Below are 18665 nucleotides of genomic sequence, written 5' to 3' on the forward strand. Positions count from 1 at the left end.
GAGGAATAGGATGAGTAAACCCGGGAGACAGAAAACCAAACAGTGCCGGGGGTATGACCAGTCTGGGTGGCCGAGAGGAAGTTGAGAAGCAGGAAGGATTGGCCAAAGCTGTATCTAGAGAAGACAGAGGTTCACAGAAGATGGTACTTTCTCCAGTGAGATGCCACATCCCGAAAGTTCCAGAATTTTCCAAACACCACTGACTGTTCAAACAGCTGAGCCTGCGGAGTACATTTCACATTCGAGCCACGTAAAGAGCCAGTGAAGAGTGGTATCTTCACTGAGACAACAAGTTGGAAACCATAGTCAGAGTCCTCAACAGATGAATCTGAGGAGATGGCTCAGTGAGCAAGAGCACTTGTGGCACAAGCATGATGACCCCAGTTCCATGTTCCATCACCTACACAAAAATCCAGACATGGCAATGCTCACCATGTTGGAGGAGGGGAGGGGCAGAGACAGGAGGATTCCTGTGGCTTTCTGGCTTTCAGTCGAGCCCTAGGTTCAGTGAGAGACCCTCTCTCAAGCAAATAAGGTGGTAATATGTGATAGAGCAGGGAACCCAACATCCTTCTCTGACCTCCACCATGTGCATAAGTGCATGTACATACCCACACACTTGTGCATGCATACAAACACCTCCAGTTTACACACAGACTGGAAAGAATGACTTGAGGTTAGCAGCCTAAGGGTGGTGTTGAATCAAGGAGATTGGCAGAGATTCCCCAGGCAGAGCGGGTAAGTGACCTGGAAGAAGTCACTGGTGTGAGATGGGTAGTATCATATTTTAGGGGTCATGAGAAAATCCTTAGAGAAGGAAGAGAAGATGACACTATGAAAATAGCATTTGATAGTAAGGGAAACACTGAGAAGTGTGTTGGAGAAGTGCTCCAGTTCAGCTTTGCTGGACAGCAGTGGAGTCAGTGTGGTTGATTGAGCTGGGAAGAGATTGTAGTTTTGTGAGCCCCGAGGCCAGGCAATAAGATGTTTAGCCAAGATGCTTGTGGTGGAAGCTTAGAAATGCTGTAAACTGTTTTTTCAGCATGTGTAGAGTGGATTAGAGGAGAGAATTATGCATGTAATGTAATACTACTCAGCCTTAGAGAGGAAGGACATTCTGATTCATGGTACATAGATGAACCTTGTGGACGTTAAATGAAGTGAAATAGTCCAGAGAGGATAGCTGCTGTATGAGTCTCCTTACATGAGAATCTACTTAAAATAGACTAATTCCTGGACGTGGAGAGAAGAATGATGGTTGCCAGAGGTATGGGAAGAGGGAAAATGGAGTTGTTTAATGGGTAGAGTCTCCATTTTTGAAGATGAATGATTTCTGTCAGTGGCATTTTCTCATTGCTCTGACCAAATCCCCATAAGAAATGACTTAAAAGAGAAAGTTTATTTCAACTGACAGTTTAGAGCACAGTGATCTAGACCATGATGGTGGGGAGGGCAGGCTGCAGGAGCAGGAAGTCGCTAAGCATTGTGTTGTGTCTACGTCAGGAAATAGAGAGCAGACAGGAAGTGGAGCCTGCTATGACCTCTTACAGCCTACTCCCAGTGATCTGCTTCCTCCTGGGAGTCTCCACCTCCAACCTTCCCAGAGACACCATCAGTATTCCCACAGGGGAGCTTGTGAGGAAACTTCACATTTAAACTACAGTGGTGCTACAGGTTTTTAAAGCCCCCCAAAGACTTACTGTTCAAGATTTAGTGCCAAGCTCAGTGCTATTAGATGAAATAGAAGCTTGTGGGGTTGAGACTTGGTGGGAAATCCTTTTCATTAGAGGCTTGCCTTGAGGTATACAGGGGCCCGCCCCACACCTCTTCCTCTTTCTTTTGTATCTCAGCTATAGCGAACTGCTGCCATGGTGCTCTGCCTGCTCATAGGCCCTCAAACAGGAGCAACCAGTTACAGATAGAAGCATCCAAAACTCTGAGGCCGAATAATCTCCCTTCTTTGTGCGCTGACGACTTCAGCTGCTTGTGACATTACTGGGAAGCTGAAACACACTTATGGAGAGTGGGGACGGTGTACATACAACTGGGATGCATTTAATGCCACTGAATTGTCCACTGAAAGATGATGGGTAGGGCCTGGAGAGATGCTCAGTGGCTGGGGGTACATGCTCCTCTTTCAGAGCACCCATGTTGGGGAGCTCACAACTCCCCATGACTCCAGCTCTAGGGGATCTTTTTTCTGCCTTTTCTTGGGCATCTGCATTCATGTTCACATACCCTCAGACAGATACACACATAAAGCATAATTAAAAATAAGACAAAACAAAAAGGTGAAGGCTAGGGCTGGGGAGGTAATTCAGAGAGTAGAGTGATTGTCTTGCAAACAGAAAGACCTGGATTTGATTCTCTAAATCCACAGTGGGCGTGGGTGCACCTGGCATGGTGTACACGTGTAATCCCAGACTGGGGTGGGTGGCAGATTCAGCCAGATGACAGGCTCACTGGCTATAGCCTAGTCTCACCAATGAGCTCCAAGCCAATAAGAGACCTGGTCTCAACAAACATCAAACCCCACAACAGTACAAGGTGGGCAGCATTCCAGGCATGGCAACCAAGGTTGAGCTCCAGCTTCCACGTGTCCATGTGCATCTGCCCACACACGTGTACACACATGCAATGACAAAGGGGAGGGGGAAAGAAAACAGACGTATTTTCAGAGGCCTTTTCTCTCCAACGGTCCAGGTGAGAGTTCGTGCTGTGCAGTTGTAACTGGAGCCACAAGAAATGCCGTAGTTGTGTGTCAGTCAGAACGGGTCCAGTGTGGCTCAGGTTAGATGGTTCAATCAAAAGGTGAGAGACAAACCTTTAATGGAGTCCAAGGAGAAGGATGCTTTTTGTCATTTAAGTTAAATTGCAAAATACTTCCTGGGGCGCTCGCTCTCAAACTAATAACCCAAAGAGCAAATATTTTCCATTTTCCATCATCTTAGGTCAATTTGAAAACAGCTTTCTCTTTTTTATTGGAGAAACTCAGCTTGTCTTCACTGTGCTCAGTGTGCAGCCGAGTTGCCAAAACCGCTTAAAGGCCCATTTGTCTTTTGTGTTTCAAACAGGGGAAAGTTTCCATTTCCCACTTCATTCTGAAAGCTTTCAGAAAGTTGGGGCAGTGCCCCTTGCTGTCCTCATAACTCACTTCATCATTTCAGCTCTAGTTCCTGCGCTTGGCAGACGTCAGGCGCCAACATTCTGCTTCCCAAGTGCTCAGTATCCCAGAGGATTTTGGTACCAAGTCTTGCTGACCTGCCTCTGAGCCGAGGGATTTTCAACTTTTCAGCAAAGTGACAAAATGCAAAGACTCGTCTTTATTATCACTAATAATTGATCAGGACTTACAAAAAATAACTACACACACCCCACAAATACCACACACTACACACACACACACACACACACACACACACACACACCACATATACCACATACCACACACACACACACACACACACACACACACACACACACACACCACATATACCACATACCACACACACATACCCCACACATACCACACACACACACACACACACACACACACACACACACACACACACACACATACACACACACCTGCCCACACACTGACCTTCAGAATTTGATACTTGTAAGAATCACTCCAGGAAACACCTAATCGATTACCACCTGGGTGCCATAATGACCCTGAATCAGGGAATTATTTTGGATTTTCTTTTTTTAAACAAAAATTTAGAAAAACTTAAATTAATAAATTTAACAAGTGTTTAATTTTCCTAAAGACAAGTCAACCTAATAATATCATCAATTTAAGCTGGTAGATATTCTAGCACTCAAGCACATTTCCACGTGTATTTCTGAATATGTTTCTAAACTTTGGAAACATTTTGAGTGAATAAATGAATGAAATGAGGTAGTATAGTCGGCCATGGGTCTCCGGCTGTGGGAGGCCAAGTCTGTTTTCGTTTTGTCCAGCTCTCTAAGTGGAGAAGTTGGAAGTAAAGTAACAAAAACTAGTGGGATGTCACTGGGAATTGCTGACGTCAGCAGAATGGCAATAGCCCTCGGGCCAGGAAGGTCAGGAGCTCAGCTTCCAGACCCAGCAGGAAAGAAAGCTGGTCACTTTCAGAGCAGAGCAGAGGTGGTAACTCTCTAAAGAACAGAGGCTTTTGAAGAGTTGTAGAAAAGTCGGCTGCAGGCTGGGGAGACAGCTGGAGGGTAAGCACACACACAGCCTCTGCAGAAGGCCTGAGCTCAGTTCCCACCCTCATGCTGGATAGCTTATAACCAACTAAAACTTCATCTCTAGGGGATCCGATGTTCTTTTCTGACCTTTGTATGGACTTACACGCAAGTGCACAGACTAACATGCACACACACACACACACACACACACACACACACACACACACACTGTAGTGGTTTGAAAGAATATGGCTCCCAAATAGAGTGGCACTATTAAGAGGTGTGGCCTTGTTGGAGGAAGTGTGCACTGTGGAGGAAAGCTTTGAGGTATCATATGTATGGTCAAGTCATGTCCAGCGAGACAGTTCACTTCCTGTCGCTGCTTTTGGATCAAGATGTAGAATTCTCCAGCACCACGTCTGTCTGTCTGCCGCCCTTTCACAGCCGCCATGCTCCCTGCCATGACGATAATGGACTAAACCTCTAAAACTGTAAGTTACTGTCTCAGTGAAATGGTTTCCTTTGTAAGAGTTGCCGTGGTCATGGTGTCCCTTCACAGCAATAGAAACCTAACTAAGACACACACACACACACACACACACACACACACACACACACACACACACACACACACACGAGAAACAAAAGGGGTGGAGCAGTAGAAGCCAGAGCCTGTCCCTAGGTCCCAAGGTCCCAAAGGTATTAGACAATGCCTCATTTCTGCTGAAAGAATTGCAAGAAGCGCTGTCCTCAGGGGCCCCCAGCAGCTAAGACAGAAAGATGTCAAAGAAAAATATTGGAGTTCCTCAACATCTCTGTTGTTGGTCCAAAGAGACTTCTTCAAATGTTGGAAGTCTGTCTGGAAAGCCCACTGGGTGTGGTGCTAAAGATTAAGGAGCATCCCAAGGGAGGACGCAGACACTCAGTAGACAGCGGCATTACACAACATAGATACCACCATGAAGACCGTACAAACAGCACCGGGCTCAGGAAACACTGCTCCTTTGCAAGCGTGGTCGGTGAAGAAAGAGCAGATGTTGAAAAGGGAGGCATCAGGAGGCCAGGCAGGTGGAGGGAAAGGCTGAGTGGAGGGATCTCCAGGCAGCCTCGCCTGGCTCAATTATTTTCAAATGGATTTGGGGTAACAAATCTGTTGTTGATGAAAAGGTTCCAGTGTTAAAATGTTGGCAAGTAAGAAATATTAAGTCAAATGCATCGTAGGCGAAGCCAAATACGTCTGTTTCTAAATCTGGCCTGTGGACTGCTGTGTGTGGTCTTTGGCGCCAGACACTTAGTTCAACTCTGGCTCTGGTTAGTTATTAAGCCTCTGACACTCAGGTTCCTCATTTACAACATGCTGGGTAGACTAAAAGCTCATTTTCATAAAGAATTAGGCATGTTGTTCATGTCATTGAACACATGTGCAGAAGATAGTTTTCTAGCGTCTGCTACTTAGAAGACCTCAGTAAACGGCTCTTCTACAGATTGAAATTTGTTTGGTTTTAATTTTTTTTCTTCCAAGACTAATAGAAATACAATTGAATAAAAGACCACTAAACTTACATCTCTCTTTTAGGTGAGTAACTTACAGATGAGCAAAGTAACGCTTGAAATGACAGAAGTAAGTCACCTTTGTTTAGCAATAAATCGATGGAAGTGTCCATTTCTTGCCATGATGTTTCCAACACAGGAGTCAAAATACCAGTCCCGGAACATTTACATGTTTGGAGCAATGGAGTCTGTATACTATTTCCAACTTTTCGTACTATGGGGTGGAGGGCAGTATTAGGGTTGGGGTAGACAAAGAAAATCATGGACATCTACAAATGGCCGACTCACTTGATTTTACAGCGAAGGGCACATGTATAGCACAACTAGAGCCTCACATACCTGGTGGAAACGTTTCCTCAAGGTTCTGACTCTCCTTTGGGTGCCTCGCCCTTCCTGACTCCTCCCCACCCCCAGACTATTTCCACCAAGGAAAAGAGATCATATGGCCTTTCAGCTGTCCATGGCCTCCACTCTTTCTATCCCTTTTGCTGATGAAGCAAAAGTGACTTGCTTCCTGCTGGCACTGAGGATTCTACCCATATAAGAATTCAACAGAGAAACATCAGCAAGTTGCTTACAGATTCGCATGCCAGCTCCCATAGAGTCCAGAGTGGCTATAGCCATGTATGGGCTCATGTGTGATATTGACATTGTCTTTTTTGTTCACTTATTTTCTACTTACTGAGAAAGAGTATATTGCTGAACAGAGCTGGTCTAGCTAGCCTGTCTGTCCTGGGAACCTCCTGTCTCCACCTCCTGAGGGGGCCACCAAGCCTGCTTGCTTTTGTGCGGGTGCTGAGGATCTGAATCCTGGTCCTAACCCTGGTGTGGCAAGTTCTTCATTTAACTGAGCTGCCCCTCTGGATCCAGCTCATGGGTTTTGAGCAATTGTGGTTCTCTGAAGGTGAAGTGAGACTTCTTTGCAATGAGTAGAATTTAAAGAGCTAAAACACCAGGATCCCTCCCTTTAGTTCCTCTGACTTAACTCTTCCGTCTAGGTCCACCAGTCTTCCAAGTGTCTGGAAACCATAAGTAAGTATAAACACGAAGAGAAATGCCTTTTCTCTTGGCACCGAAGCGTTCTCAGAGTGGCTGGCCATGCCCTGCTCTGATAGACCCAGGGCAGAGTAACCAAATGCACACACACGTCATCTCTTCGGCTTGAAAAGGACACAGTCCATGGATCTTGGAAAAGCTAAGATACATTCCAATGATGACAGAGATTTCAAGCTTTAAAAATAGTTATTTATTTTAGGCCTGCATGTGTGTAGGTGTGCTTGGTGTGTATGAAGTTCACGAGGAGGATGAATGTGTGTTTTGGAGCTCCTGGAACTGCAGTGACAGATAGTTGTGAGCCATCACGTGTGTGCTGGGACCCAAATCCAGGTCCTTAGCTGCTGAGCCGTCTAGCCAGCCCTGACAACAGCAATTGTGTATCCGTAAGAGGCGGTGCAAGCAACAAGCAAGCAGATAACAGTGCTGGGGGGATGTGTGTTTGCATTAACTCTAGGAAGATCTGATGCATGTCATGTGAAGCAAGAATAATTTTGCCTTTTCCCATGGATCTGATTGATTGTCTACGATAAGATGGCATTTGAAAATGACCTAAAGAGATTCCTCGGGGAGTTACGATGACCGTAATGTATAGCGGTCCTATGTATAGCCACGTAGAGAGGAGAGCATTATGAACAGCTGTGAAACTCTGGCTGAGACTCAGGGATGGGAAGGGAGGAGGGACGACACGGATTTGAATAGATAGGCATAGAAGGGTAGGGTCTTGGGGAAGAAGAGAGAGGCCAGCGAGGAACTCAGCAGCTGTGAGAACCGAGCAGTGGGACGTTCTGTTGAACTCCCCGATTCCACTCTTCAGCACTGTGCTTCACAGGAAAAGCCTTCACGTTCTACCTCGGGGCGGGAGGGGGGGGGGCGGGGGTATTTGCACAAACCTTTTCTCAGACTCTCTTCTGTAATCTTCCTGCATCTAGGTTTATCTGATGCTTAGATGATTCTGGAGATTAACTCAGACAAAGAATCATTGCCTCATTTCTGACAGAAGCCTAGGAGGTTTCACCATGATTCTCTCTGAGCTGTAACCTTCTTCAGGATTATAATGTGTGGTGGTGTGAATGAAAATGGCCCCCATAGGTCAAAGGGAGCGGCACTATTGGGAGGTGTGGCCTTGTTGGAGTAGGTGTGGCCTTGTTGGGGGAAGTGTGTCACTGGGGAGTCAGGCCCAGTGTCACTCTCTCTTCCTGCTGCCTGCCCATCCAGATGTAGAGCTCTCAGGTACCTCCCTAGTACTATGTCTGCCTGTGCCCCCCAGACTTCTCGTTCTGACAGTAAAGAACTAAACCTCTGAACTGTAAGCCAGCCCTAATTAAATGTTTTTCTTTATAAGAATTATCGTGGTCATGGTGTCTCTTCACAGCAATGGAAACCCTAACTAAGACATAATGTATACTATATTTTAAGTTGTCTTGTGCGGTTTGAGTTCACTGAGAAGCAGAGTCTGGAAGTTGAGTTGCCCCCAGTTTCAGATTCAAGTGTGTTCGTCTCATGGTATCCTCCAAAGGCCCTTTGTCTGGGGATGGGCTGCCCACTACCCATTCTATGCCAGGCAAGGAAGACAACAGCAAATAGTCCTAAAGGAAAACACTGTGCCCTTGAGAACAGGGCAGAAGGCTTCCCATCCCAACAGACGTTACTATTGCCTATCCATCTATGATACAAAAGTGCCTGCCATGGGAATGTGAAGCCAAGAGTCCAGCCATGGAGAGAAAGCTCAACTGGGAACTCCAGTTGGCCTCAACTTCCTCACTGGGTCCTAGGGAACGCTGAGCACACAATTTGATGACATCATCTCTATACACTGCTGTTTTTTGGTCATTTCACCTGGCAGTCGTCTACTCTGACCAGACTCTCTTGGTCAAGTGTTTTTATTAGGCTAAACTTGTGCCGTGGACTCTTCTACTCTTGCAAAAATACTGTTTCTTGAGCAAGTGCAGCTAAGGAGTACAACAGACACCTAAAGACTAATTTCTTCCTAAATCATGGAACATGAAATGCAATACCCATCTAGCTAAATACATGACCATATCCAAAATATTCTCTTTTAAGTGTGGTGGTACACACCTTTATTCCCAGCACTTTGGAGGCACAGGCACACTGATCTCTATGAGTTTGAGGCCAGTCTGGTCTGCAGAGAGGGTCAGGACTGATAGCGTTACATAGTGGGAGACTGTCTCAAAAACACTTTAAGATTATATTATGTACTTTTCACTTTTTAGTCTAAAAATAAGTTTGTTAGTGGGGCTCTCCGGCTCCCTGTGGATTACCAGCTGTGTCCTCTCTGACAACTCACCCGAGCACTTTGCTTCTAGTTCTCTTACATGTGGGAAGGAAAGGGGCTGCTTACACCAGCACTGAAGCAAGATTGGCTGGGGGAATTAAATTGATGAATATATGGCAAGTTTTTAAAGAGTGCCTGATGCACAGTAAATATGGAAACATGTTCTGTATGATAATGATACTGTTAGTAATTATAATTGAGGAGGAATTTTCCTTCAGGTAGGATTAAACTGAGTTTACTTTGGTCTGAAGTTCCCAGGTGGGTAAAGTCTACTGATTAGTATTTTCTGAAATCGTAGAACACATTGAGGATGTTGGCTGCAGGCAAGGCTCTGCTGCTCCACATGCCAGGGAGGCCCAGGACTGAAGATGCCCAAGACGCCAAATGAGAGGTCACAGCAGGGGGATGCTCACTACCACCCAGCCTATTTGTCCCCAATTCGGATAACTCCTCCAGATACACATCAAAGCTGCTCTGATATTTAAAATTCTATGTATCTGCTTATATGGGGCTCTTCGCTACATACTATTTGTTTTAAAAGATAGAGAACAAGTTCTCACAAAATGCAAGATTTTCCTCCTCTTTCTATTTACGAAGGTCAGCCAAGTAGTCCTTGAAGTGCTGGGGAATATTGGAGAAGACAGCATGAGGCCTCACATTTCCATTGACTTGGTGGGAATTTCCAAACACACATGAGGAAATCAGAAAATTGGGTATTTTGTAGATAAACACCCCGTTACAGGTTGTGGCAGTCTCTGGGGGCAATCACAGAAATCGTGCCTATGCATAGGTGGTTTCCAGTTAAGTAACTGTGGTTTCAGATTCATTTCCAACTTGTTATCTTATAGGAATTCCAGACAGGAATAGAAGAATGAAGAGTCTCCCTAAGCTACTGCCCACTATTAAACTATTTGGTACTTGAGGGCTTCTTCAGAGGATGTGTAATCACATCTCAAGTGAACTGATCTTAAAATGGGAAAGTTGGGCATCTGCAAGGTTGAGTCTGGACTAGTTCCCTTGCCTTTCCATTCATGAAATTGTTTGTCCAGTGGTGCAACCACATGGATATATGTACCCAAGCAGGTACTATGAATATGAACTTGAGTTGGCCCACAAAGGAGGACAGTTTGAGGTAGACGGATGAAGCAGATTTTTAAATACAACAACAGGTCTAGGATGGTGACTGACTTCGTTGGCTCTGACAAAGTCATCTAAAGGAGAGGGTGTGTAGAAGGTTATTTTTTGGTGAGAAAGGTCAAAGCCGTCTGTTGAATGGACGAGTGTGCATGGTGTCAGCCTTGGAGTCTATCTGAGAAAGGGATGAAGAGTGACCATTAGTTATGTAGGCAGAAAAAGTCAGAAAATGGCAAGTGGAGCTGTCTCCTCTTATCCATGGCGGGTGTGCTCCGGACTCCCCTGTGGATGCTTGAGGGTACAGGGAGTACCCAACTCTATACAGGTTACTGTTTTCCTCTTCATGCATACACACCTATGGTGAAATTTAATTTATAAATTAGACACAGTAAGAGATTAAGAATAACTAATAAAAAGAAAACACTCATGAAAATACACTGTAATAAAATGTATGGCAACGTGTTATCACTCACTCTCATTCTTAAAACACCCTGTTCGAATGCACTCACCTTCTAATAATGGGAAATGATGAAATACTTGCCCCATGAGATGAAGTGAGGTCAATGATACAGGTTTGTGAAGTAACACGAGACTATCACATGAAGGCACTTCAACACAAACACTGTCGTCCCAAGAAAGCCAAGGTGATAACCGCAACGGCTCCCCTGGGAGGAGCATGAACAGCGTGGGCACACTGGTTAAAGGTGGATTGAGATTTCAGGTTCAATAGAGGGGAAGTGAGAAGTTACATCTTAGAATGTTGCACAATTTAAAACATATGTGTTGTTTATTTCTGAAAGTTTCCATTTAGTATTTTCACACCGCAGAGGAAGAGGGTTGGTAGTTGGGACTCCAAAACGTGAAACCTGGCATGGTGGCATCATTGTCACAGCAAAAGTCACAGAGTGGCTATTGGGGAGAACACCACATTATCCTTCTCTCTCACTTCTCCACCGGTAAAGGTCTTGTGTCTGTTTAAACAGGGCATACAAATATGTCCGCTCCCCCAGTGTATGAGAAATGCTAATACCAGAGAGTATTTTCATTTTTCCTTTCCAGAGCTATGAAAGTGTGTGTGTGTGGGGGGAAGGTTTAAAAATATATTTTTGGTGTTTTCATTATTTCTTATTTCCACTTAGGAATGCTGCTTTTGTAGCAGGCGCTGTCTAAAATGAGCTTTGAGTGTTGTGAGAATAGACGTTTCTCTTTTCTCTTTCTCAGAAAAAGGTAATTTCAAGGTCTCTAAGTTGCTAGGAATCCACTGTACCCAGTACTGAAGACTTTAATTTATATAATTTAGATTACTCGGCTAAGGGGATGGTCTAGAGGCATAAAGAAGTGGGCTGGAAAGTGGGCAAAGGTTGGTGTGCAGAGCTGAATACTGCTGCTGATGTGGCCTCACTGCAGTTCACCCACTCATGTGAGATGTGGAGGAGATAGGGCGGGTGTGTGCAGAGTGAAGCAATTTATGAATACTCAGCCATGAAATGGAAAATCAAAATGAGACACGTATGACTATAAGGATCTCGGTCTATTAATATTCAAATATTAAGACCTAGCTTTCTTTGCAAGACAGCTGAATATTTACTGATCAAAAAACGATAGCGTAGGAAGAGAAACATATTTAAGAAAAACATTTCCACAGGATTTGATTGACATGTGGTTTGCTTAAGTCAGGGCAGTAGTTAACTAATTAAAATGTACTTCTCATCTGAATGTGTCTTTAAATTTAAGAACCCTTGGAAAAAATTCCTAAAGTACATTACAACTTTTCATAAGGGTGACACATGGTCCTATTTTCCAAAGACTTTGATTTAATATTTGAATGCAATGGCATTTGACTTTGTTAGTATAGAGTATTTAAACTTAAGAAGAAAATACCTTAATTTGCTTATGCATAAGCCTATTAAAAACATTTCTAGGGGCTCTTGTTATGTTTATTCTCTAGAACATAACCTGTCTTTGAAGTGGTATATTAGTTCTTAAAAAGTTATTCCCAAGTTGAATAATTAGACTGCAAACCAAAGCTATTCTTAGAGTGCATTCCGCACAGAAAACGCTGCACATGGAGCTTTGATTCAAGTAAGATTCTTATAAAACTGTTATTGTTAGAGCTCTATATTCAGAACGGCAACTTTTGGTTTTGATGATTATTCCATCCTGAAACAATTGCCCCCTTTCCAATTAAGGCAGAATTAAGAGCACATTTCTATCTGATGATGTTTAGAAATGAGGACCTGCTTGGTTGTGCTCATTTGTCTCTTCATGGGGGGCTCAACCTCCTTCCTCCCCCCACCCTGCAAAAATGAAAAGAAAGCAAATCAATCCCCTGAAGCTTTTCCTGGAAGAGAAAGGTGGCTTTTGTTGTTTTGATCTTAGCATGTTGTGCATTTTTACTGGCTGTTAAAAAAAAAAAGCCAGAGCTTCATCTGTTTTTCTGCTCTATTGTTATATTGTAAATCACGGAATGCCTCCAGATTGATAGTAAAATGCCTATGCCCAAACATCTCACAATGGATTCATCATCACAGTAGATAGGGATATTCAGGAGTAAGAACACCACCCAGTCATCTGATGCATGTGCCATAGACTGCTAAGAATAGATTCAAGCATGGTAGATGATAGATGCCAGGATTTGGATACATAGTTCTCTCCATTTTTGACCCCCTTATTTTACATGCAAGAGGCTTTCTTGGTTAATGTAACAGCTGGCTAGATTATTGCTTCCATGGTATAAGTCACAATGCCAAAACAGCTCTTTCTCCAACATTTAAAAGCACATCAAGTTGTTTACATGTCTCCTTGAGATGATTTTCCAATAACTTTGTGCCAATTGCTGTCATACTCTTTGGTTTAGAAAAAAAAAAAAAAAAAAAAAAAAAAAAACTTCATTCAATCAAGACAACTTCACTTAGTTAAATTTCCCCCATACAGAGAATTGTAGGAAAATTACAGTAGTTGATTTCAGGCCATCATCATTAAGTCAATTCAGGGCTTTAGAAAATGAATGCAAATTACAAATGTGGAGTTGTGTAATTAAACATCAAATAGTCCAAGTGGTAAAAGTCATAGAGGAGCTGTCTCTCCGCTCTGCTCAGGTCCTTTAAATACCGCCTTACCACTTGAGCACTGGTTCTTTCATCAGAGGAGTGCCTATCCTTAAAGTCTGGAAATTTCAGCTCCTTTGGAGCACCAATCAGCTGGAGAAAGTAATTGGCATCTTCTTCTAACGACTCAAACTTCCCTACAAAGTTGTAGTTGATCAAACATGGATAGCACAGTTTGCTGACCCTTTCCCAGTGGATATCCATTCCCACTGGACGGTGAGCATCCAGCAAATAGTAGACGAATTCTTTGAATTTCACTCCAGATCCATTATTTAATGTTTCCGCATAGACATTTGGTCGGTATTTCTTTATAATTGCCTTCCCAAATACTGGATGGTAGTAACTATTGGGATGCTCGAATTTATCTCTAAATGCTGACACTAATCTTTCCATGGGATCTCGAACAAATACAACTTTGGTATAGGTATTCAAACGCATGTATATTCCTTTTAAGTCAAAGCTATTTAATGTCTTCAGATGCTTCCCATAGTGCACAGTACCATGAGAAATATTGTACACAGAGGAAGCCAATCCATTTAGGACCATCAGAACCCTTTTCCAATTAGAGCAGCCAGCCTTTGGTACTTCACAGTACAGGATTTTGTGTTTGTCTTCTACATAGATCCTGGATACCATTCGAAATATGTTGGACTGGGGATCATTTACTCCACCATATTTCTTGCAAAACTCATGAAGGAAAGATCTACGTTTCTCTTGGGTTGCACCTGCTTTCTGCCATCTGTGGCCTTGGACTGAACTTGTGTTTAAGGGCTGAGTGACCAGTGGCCAGTTTGTTTCAATGGGCTCAGCTCCTTGATGTGTTCCTATTGAGTTATCTGTTGATGACTGGGGAGCTCTGTTCTCTCCCAGTGAATAGCTGCTTTTCTTTAAAACCCTAGTGGGTCTCCCCAAGTTGATTGGATTTCCTGTTTTCTTGTTTAGGTCCTCAGGCATGTGTACCTCGGAGTTCTGTTAAAACAGGAAAAAGACATATTAGATGCACATTCAGAAGTGTGTGGATAGTAGATAAAGAACTTTGCATATTTGTTTTTAGATGTTACAGAGAAGAGCATCCTAAGTATAAGCTGGGAGAAACAATTTAGCGAGGCAGGCTGAATATACATTTTATAGTAAGATTTTTTTCCCACAGAAATCCAGCAATAGAAACCAAAAATTAGTATCCTTAAGACAGAGAAGAAAGGGCCCTGAAAGTTCTGTCTTGATTTTGCCTGTAATGCAATGAAATAAACCTCAGTCATTCTGTGCCTTAGTGATTCACCAAGTCCACTATTTCCAAGTAGTATTACTGAATGGACATGCAACCCAGAGCTATATTTAGACAGCAATCTTTTGTTGTTTTAGGGGCAGGTACTTAGTAATATATAGAAAAGTTCAAATTCATAAACTACAACTTAAAAATTGTAACAAGACTAATTATCAAACCCTAACAAATATTTCAGTTTCATCAGCATTTACCAAAAGTAATGTATTTGTTTATTTGAAAAACATTTTATTTTCAATTCACTTATCATGACAATGTGAGTTATAGTCACAATATCATATACTTTTATTCATGTATAAGACTGTCCATCTTCCTGACTTGAAAAAAGAGTTAAGAATCCAGTGTAGCTGGAGAATTTCTCTCCAGCTTCCGCCAAGTCCCGCCAGTCCTGGAGCCCACTTATAAAATAAACACACAGACTCTTATATTATTTAAACTGCTCAGCCATTATCTCAGGCCTATCATTGTCTAGTCCATTTCTATTAATCTATAGTTTGCCATGTGGCTCATGGCTTATTGGTACCTTACATCTTCCTTGTCCTGGCGGCAGCTCCAGCAGTCTCTCCCTCTGCCTTCCTGTTCCCTCCATTCTCCTCTCTGTTAGTCCTGCCTATACTTCCTGTCTGGCTACTGGCCAGTGTTTATTTATATAGAGTGATATCCACAGCAATCCAGAATGATATCTTTGATGTCTTATTGTGTAAAATTACATTAAAAGTAGATTGAGCTATTATTCCCCTTGCCTGACTTACTAGCCCACTTTCTAAGTGGTTATCTTTTGATTATTTCCTTCCTCTAACTTGCATTGGCTGGGATAGGGAAGCCATGGAACTTGGGATTTATGCGTGGCATTTCTAATAAGAACAAACCTCTTAAAGATATTGGCTTTTACTCTGAGTAAGCTGAGGAGCTATTGGAGGGCTGTGAACAGAGAGTGGGCATGATTTCACTTAGACTTGGAAGAGAGAGGTGATAAATGTTTAGGGTCTTCAATGTGTTATTGGGAAATTTACAAATAAATGATGTATTGAGAAGGTACTGCATAGCACAGTCAGAGTGCAGGTAGATGAAGTGGGAAGACTCCTTAAGATTTATTATTTATATCTCTTGTGTCTACAATGGTCTATAGCTGATGGTAGTTGCCCTCAAATATTGCAGATGAATGGACTTCAATCTTCAAAGACAATTAAGAATTTTCTACTAATTGAGTAAAAGGACAAAGAAACAATTACTGGAGCCACCTTCAGACAGAGTGGGCCTCCACCAACTTAAACATAAGATGGCCAAGAAGAGTTTGTGAAGTATCTGTAATTATCACAAACCAGCTGTGTAGCCTCATGGAAGAACTGCCTCAAATCGTCTAAATTGCTAAGCCACCTAGTTGAGGTCTCAACTCTAAAGCTATTTATCTGCTCTCTTTCCCAGAGATTGCCAGGATTCTTCAAAGCCCCAGTTCCTTCTTTGTTCTGATCAATGATTTATGGTCCATAAAGTTGTCATCAATTATATATGACTTTTCTGTATGTTTGAAAGATCACACAGTTATTGGCAGATGTGCATGAGAAATACTTCACACAGGATGTGTGGAGGCCCACAGAAGTTTCCTAGAGAGATCTGAGCTTGTTTTACCCAGCGAGGCTGCATTAGAGGATTGCTTAACCATGTGCATTGTTACTAGGTGACTGGAAGGGTCTACACCTAGCTGAGCTAGGGGAAGGTCTTTGCTCCACCCCTTGGCATTCTTATAAATAGCCATTTAGAAGAGACAGAAGGGGTCAGTGGATAATGATCCAGACTCTCCAGAGGCTATCCAGTGTTTCTGTCTCTCTCTCCTCTATATTTCTATCTCAATCTCTTATCTTTCTCTCCTCAAGAGTACCCTAGAGAAAAAGTGGGAGCTGGTCTCCCACAGGACTGGAACAAGCTGCCATGATTATGTATATCACTAACGCCTCTATTATCACTACAAATAAAAATTGTAATTATTGTTACTTCAGGAAAAGTAGTAACATTATTTTATCACCATGGTAAAATGAATTTCAAGTTTCCTCAGTTGTTCATTACTCTCTACACTGTGATTTGTGTGTCTCTGTATGTGACTTAATTAGTTACAAATTCTTGCCTCACAAATAAACCCAAACAAAAAGAAAATCAGGCGTCTGCTGTGCCTTCTAGACCTCCGTCATCATCAAATTCCCCTTCCATTTTCAGAATTCTAGAATTTTTTCTTATAATTTTCTCTTATTAGATTCCCATATTGTGCTCACTTTACCCTTCCTCAAGCAATTGAAACTTCATTGTCTGGAGCCAAGTGTCCCTTGGGCCAAGAAGTAAGGGGCTATTCCCCTCCTGTCCAATCTGCTTCCAGGTTAGCTCCCAGAGAGACCTCTGCTCCTGTGAAACGCGGGTTCTGTGGAGTCTCTTCACCCTTATCTTGCCACGGCTCTCTGCTTCGTGTCTTGGCGACTCTGGCTCCTAATTCAGACGCTGCATCTCTACTCTTCTTAGCACTACCTGTCGTAATCAACATGCAGTGAGCTCAGCTCCTTAGCCACCTCATCTGTAGTAGAAGCCCTCTGCGCGTCACGTACAGGAATGGTGCCTGAGCCGTCTTCGTCGTTTCTCTGAGTACCGCTGCCCAACTGTCCACCTCACTGCTGCTTCCCATTGTGCAATCCTTTGGTGACTTGAACTACACACCCAGGCTTCTGGCAGACACACAGCGGCTTCTTCATCATTTACTTGTCAGGAAGTTCCTCTAATGAAGCTTTTCCTCATCACCCCTTCTGAGCCTTGCTTCTTGCGATCCTCTCACTGCACGCTGCTGTTCTGTTTTTCTTCACAGTGCTAATAACCATGTGAAATGACTTGACTCGCTTCTTTGATATCTCTTTCCATCCAACCCCACCCCAACCCGTTAGAATATTACCACTGAGGCCTTAATTCCTTGTTCTCTGTGGTTCGAGCAAGACATAATTACTGACTTAATAAATGTGGTGATGACTTAATGATGACTTCCAATCTTATGGCCTTATTAGAAAATAGTGCTCGTCAAAAGGTCAAGGTTGACTTAGAAAAATAGTTGACTGATTCTTGTAAGGCACCAAATATCTGTGCTCAAACAAGTCTTTGGCAGAAGAGAAAACAGAACAGTCACAGGAAGAGCCATTTCTGCTATGGTGGGTATGGGGTGTAGAGCTTTGCCTGCCTGCCCAATCAGATGGGTCAGTCACTTGGATTTGCTTTGGAGCCTCAGCAGGGCTTGTCAGCATTCTGGGTCCCCAGGCCTCACTGCTGACACAGTAAAGCAGAGTCTCTGTGGGTGAGTGTCCCAACTGTAATCAAACAAGCTCTCTTGGAGTTCCATAGGCAGTGGTGACATTTGGTGACCACACAACTTCAGTACCAAAAGGAATTCAGAAAAGAAAGAATGTGGTCTGAAGATTTCCTCTCCTTCTATAGGGAAAGAATGCTTTACAGTGGACATGAATACTTTAAAGATGAGACAGAACTCAAATGTAAGGTCAGACGCCATGCTGGGCTGTGAGTGGGACAGATAGAATGCTTCCTGTTTATCCACCCCTTGTCAGTTGTCTGTGATCACCAAGCAGCTTTCAAGCAAAAAGTTCAACAGAATGAGGGAAAGGCTCACCATGTACTAAGGGTTCGACTTCTGACCCTTCACAGATTTTTTCTCTCCAGGCCAGGCAATTTCTTTTACTCTGATCAAACTGAGGTATAGGAAAAGGGCTTGTTCTTGAAAGTGAGGTGGCAAGAGGCTCACGAAGTGCTTCCAGATCTTCTCCCAGAAACGGTCCCATTGTTCCTATTTACTCTATAATAGCTGTTCTCAGGGTTTGGTGCTTTCCTGCCCTGTCATTCCACTCAGATCTGACCTCCTTCCAGTTCTAGCCAAAGCTTTCCAGGACTGAGGCATTTTAATATTAAACTATAATATGCATTAATATAATACAAATATTAACATTAATGGCATGCTACACTTGAGGCTTATAGAGAATCCCCAGCTCCACCTCCCCAACAATGCTAATAATAACAGGAATACGAG

At 43.1% G+C, this 18665-nt stretch overlaps 1 protein-coding gene across 3 annotated transcripts in view; it reads right to left on the reverse strand.

The window, feature by feature from the left end:
* Window positions 1-10903: 10903 nt before the first annotated feature.
* Window positions 10904-18665, reverse strand: part of Chst9 (carbohydrate sulfotransferase 9) — a 262610-nt gene continuing 254848 nt past the window's right edge. The window contains exons 1-2 of one of the 3 annotated variants that reach the window (XM_076554770.1): window positions 16872-17013; window positions 10904-14286 (exon numbers count right to left, since the gene is read on the reverse strand). In XM_076554770.1, coding sequence (XP_076410885.1) covers window positions 13225-14271 — 1047 coding nt within the window. In that variant the 5' untranslated portion in view covers window positions 14272-14286; window positions 16872-17013 and the 3' untranslated portion in view covers window positions 10904-13224. Of the gene's footprint in view, window positions 14287-16866; window positions 17014-18665 lie in introns of those variants that run through there. The other 2 variants (XM_076554769.1, XM_016001595.3) reach the window with 2 other exon arrangements.

The sequence above is a fragment of the Peromyscus maniculatus genome, chromosome 19 (assembly GCF_049852395.1).
Source record: "Peromyscus maniculatus bairdii isolate BWxNUB_F1_BW_parent chromosome 19, HU_Pman_BW_mat_3.1, whole genome shotgun sequence".
NCBI classification, from domain to species: Eukaryota; Metazoa; Chordata; class Mammalia; order Rodentia; family Cricetidae; genus Peromyscus; species Peromyscus maniculatus.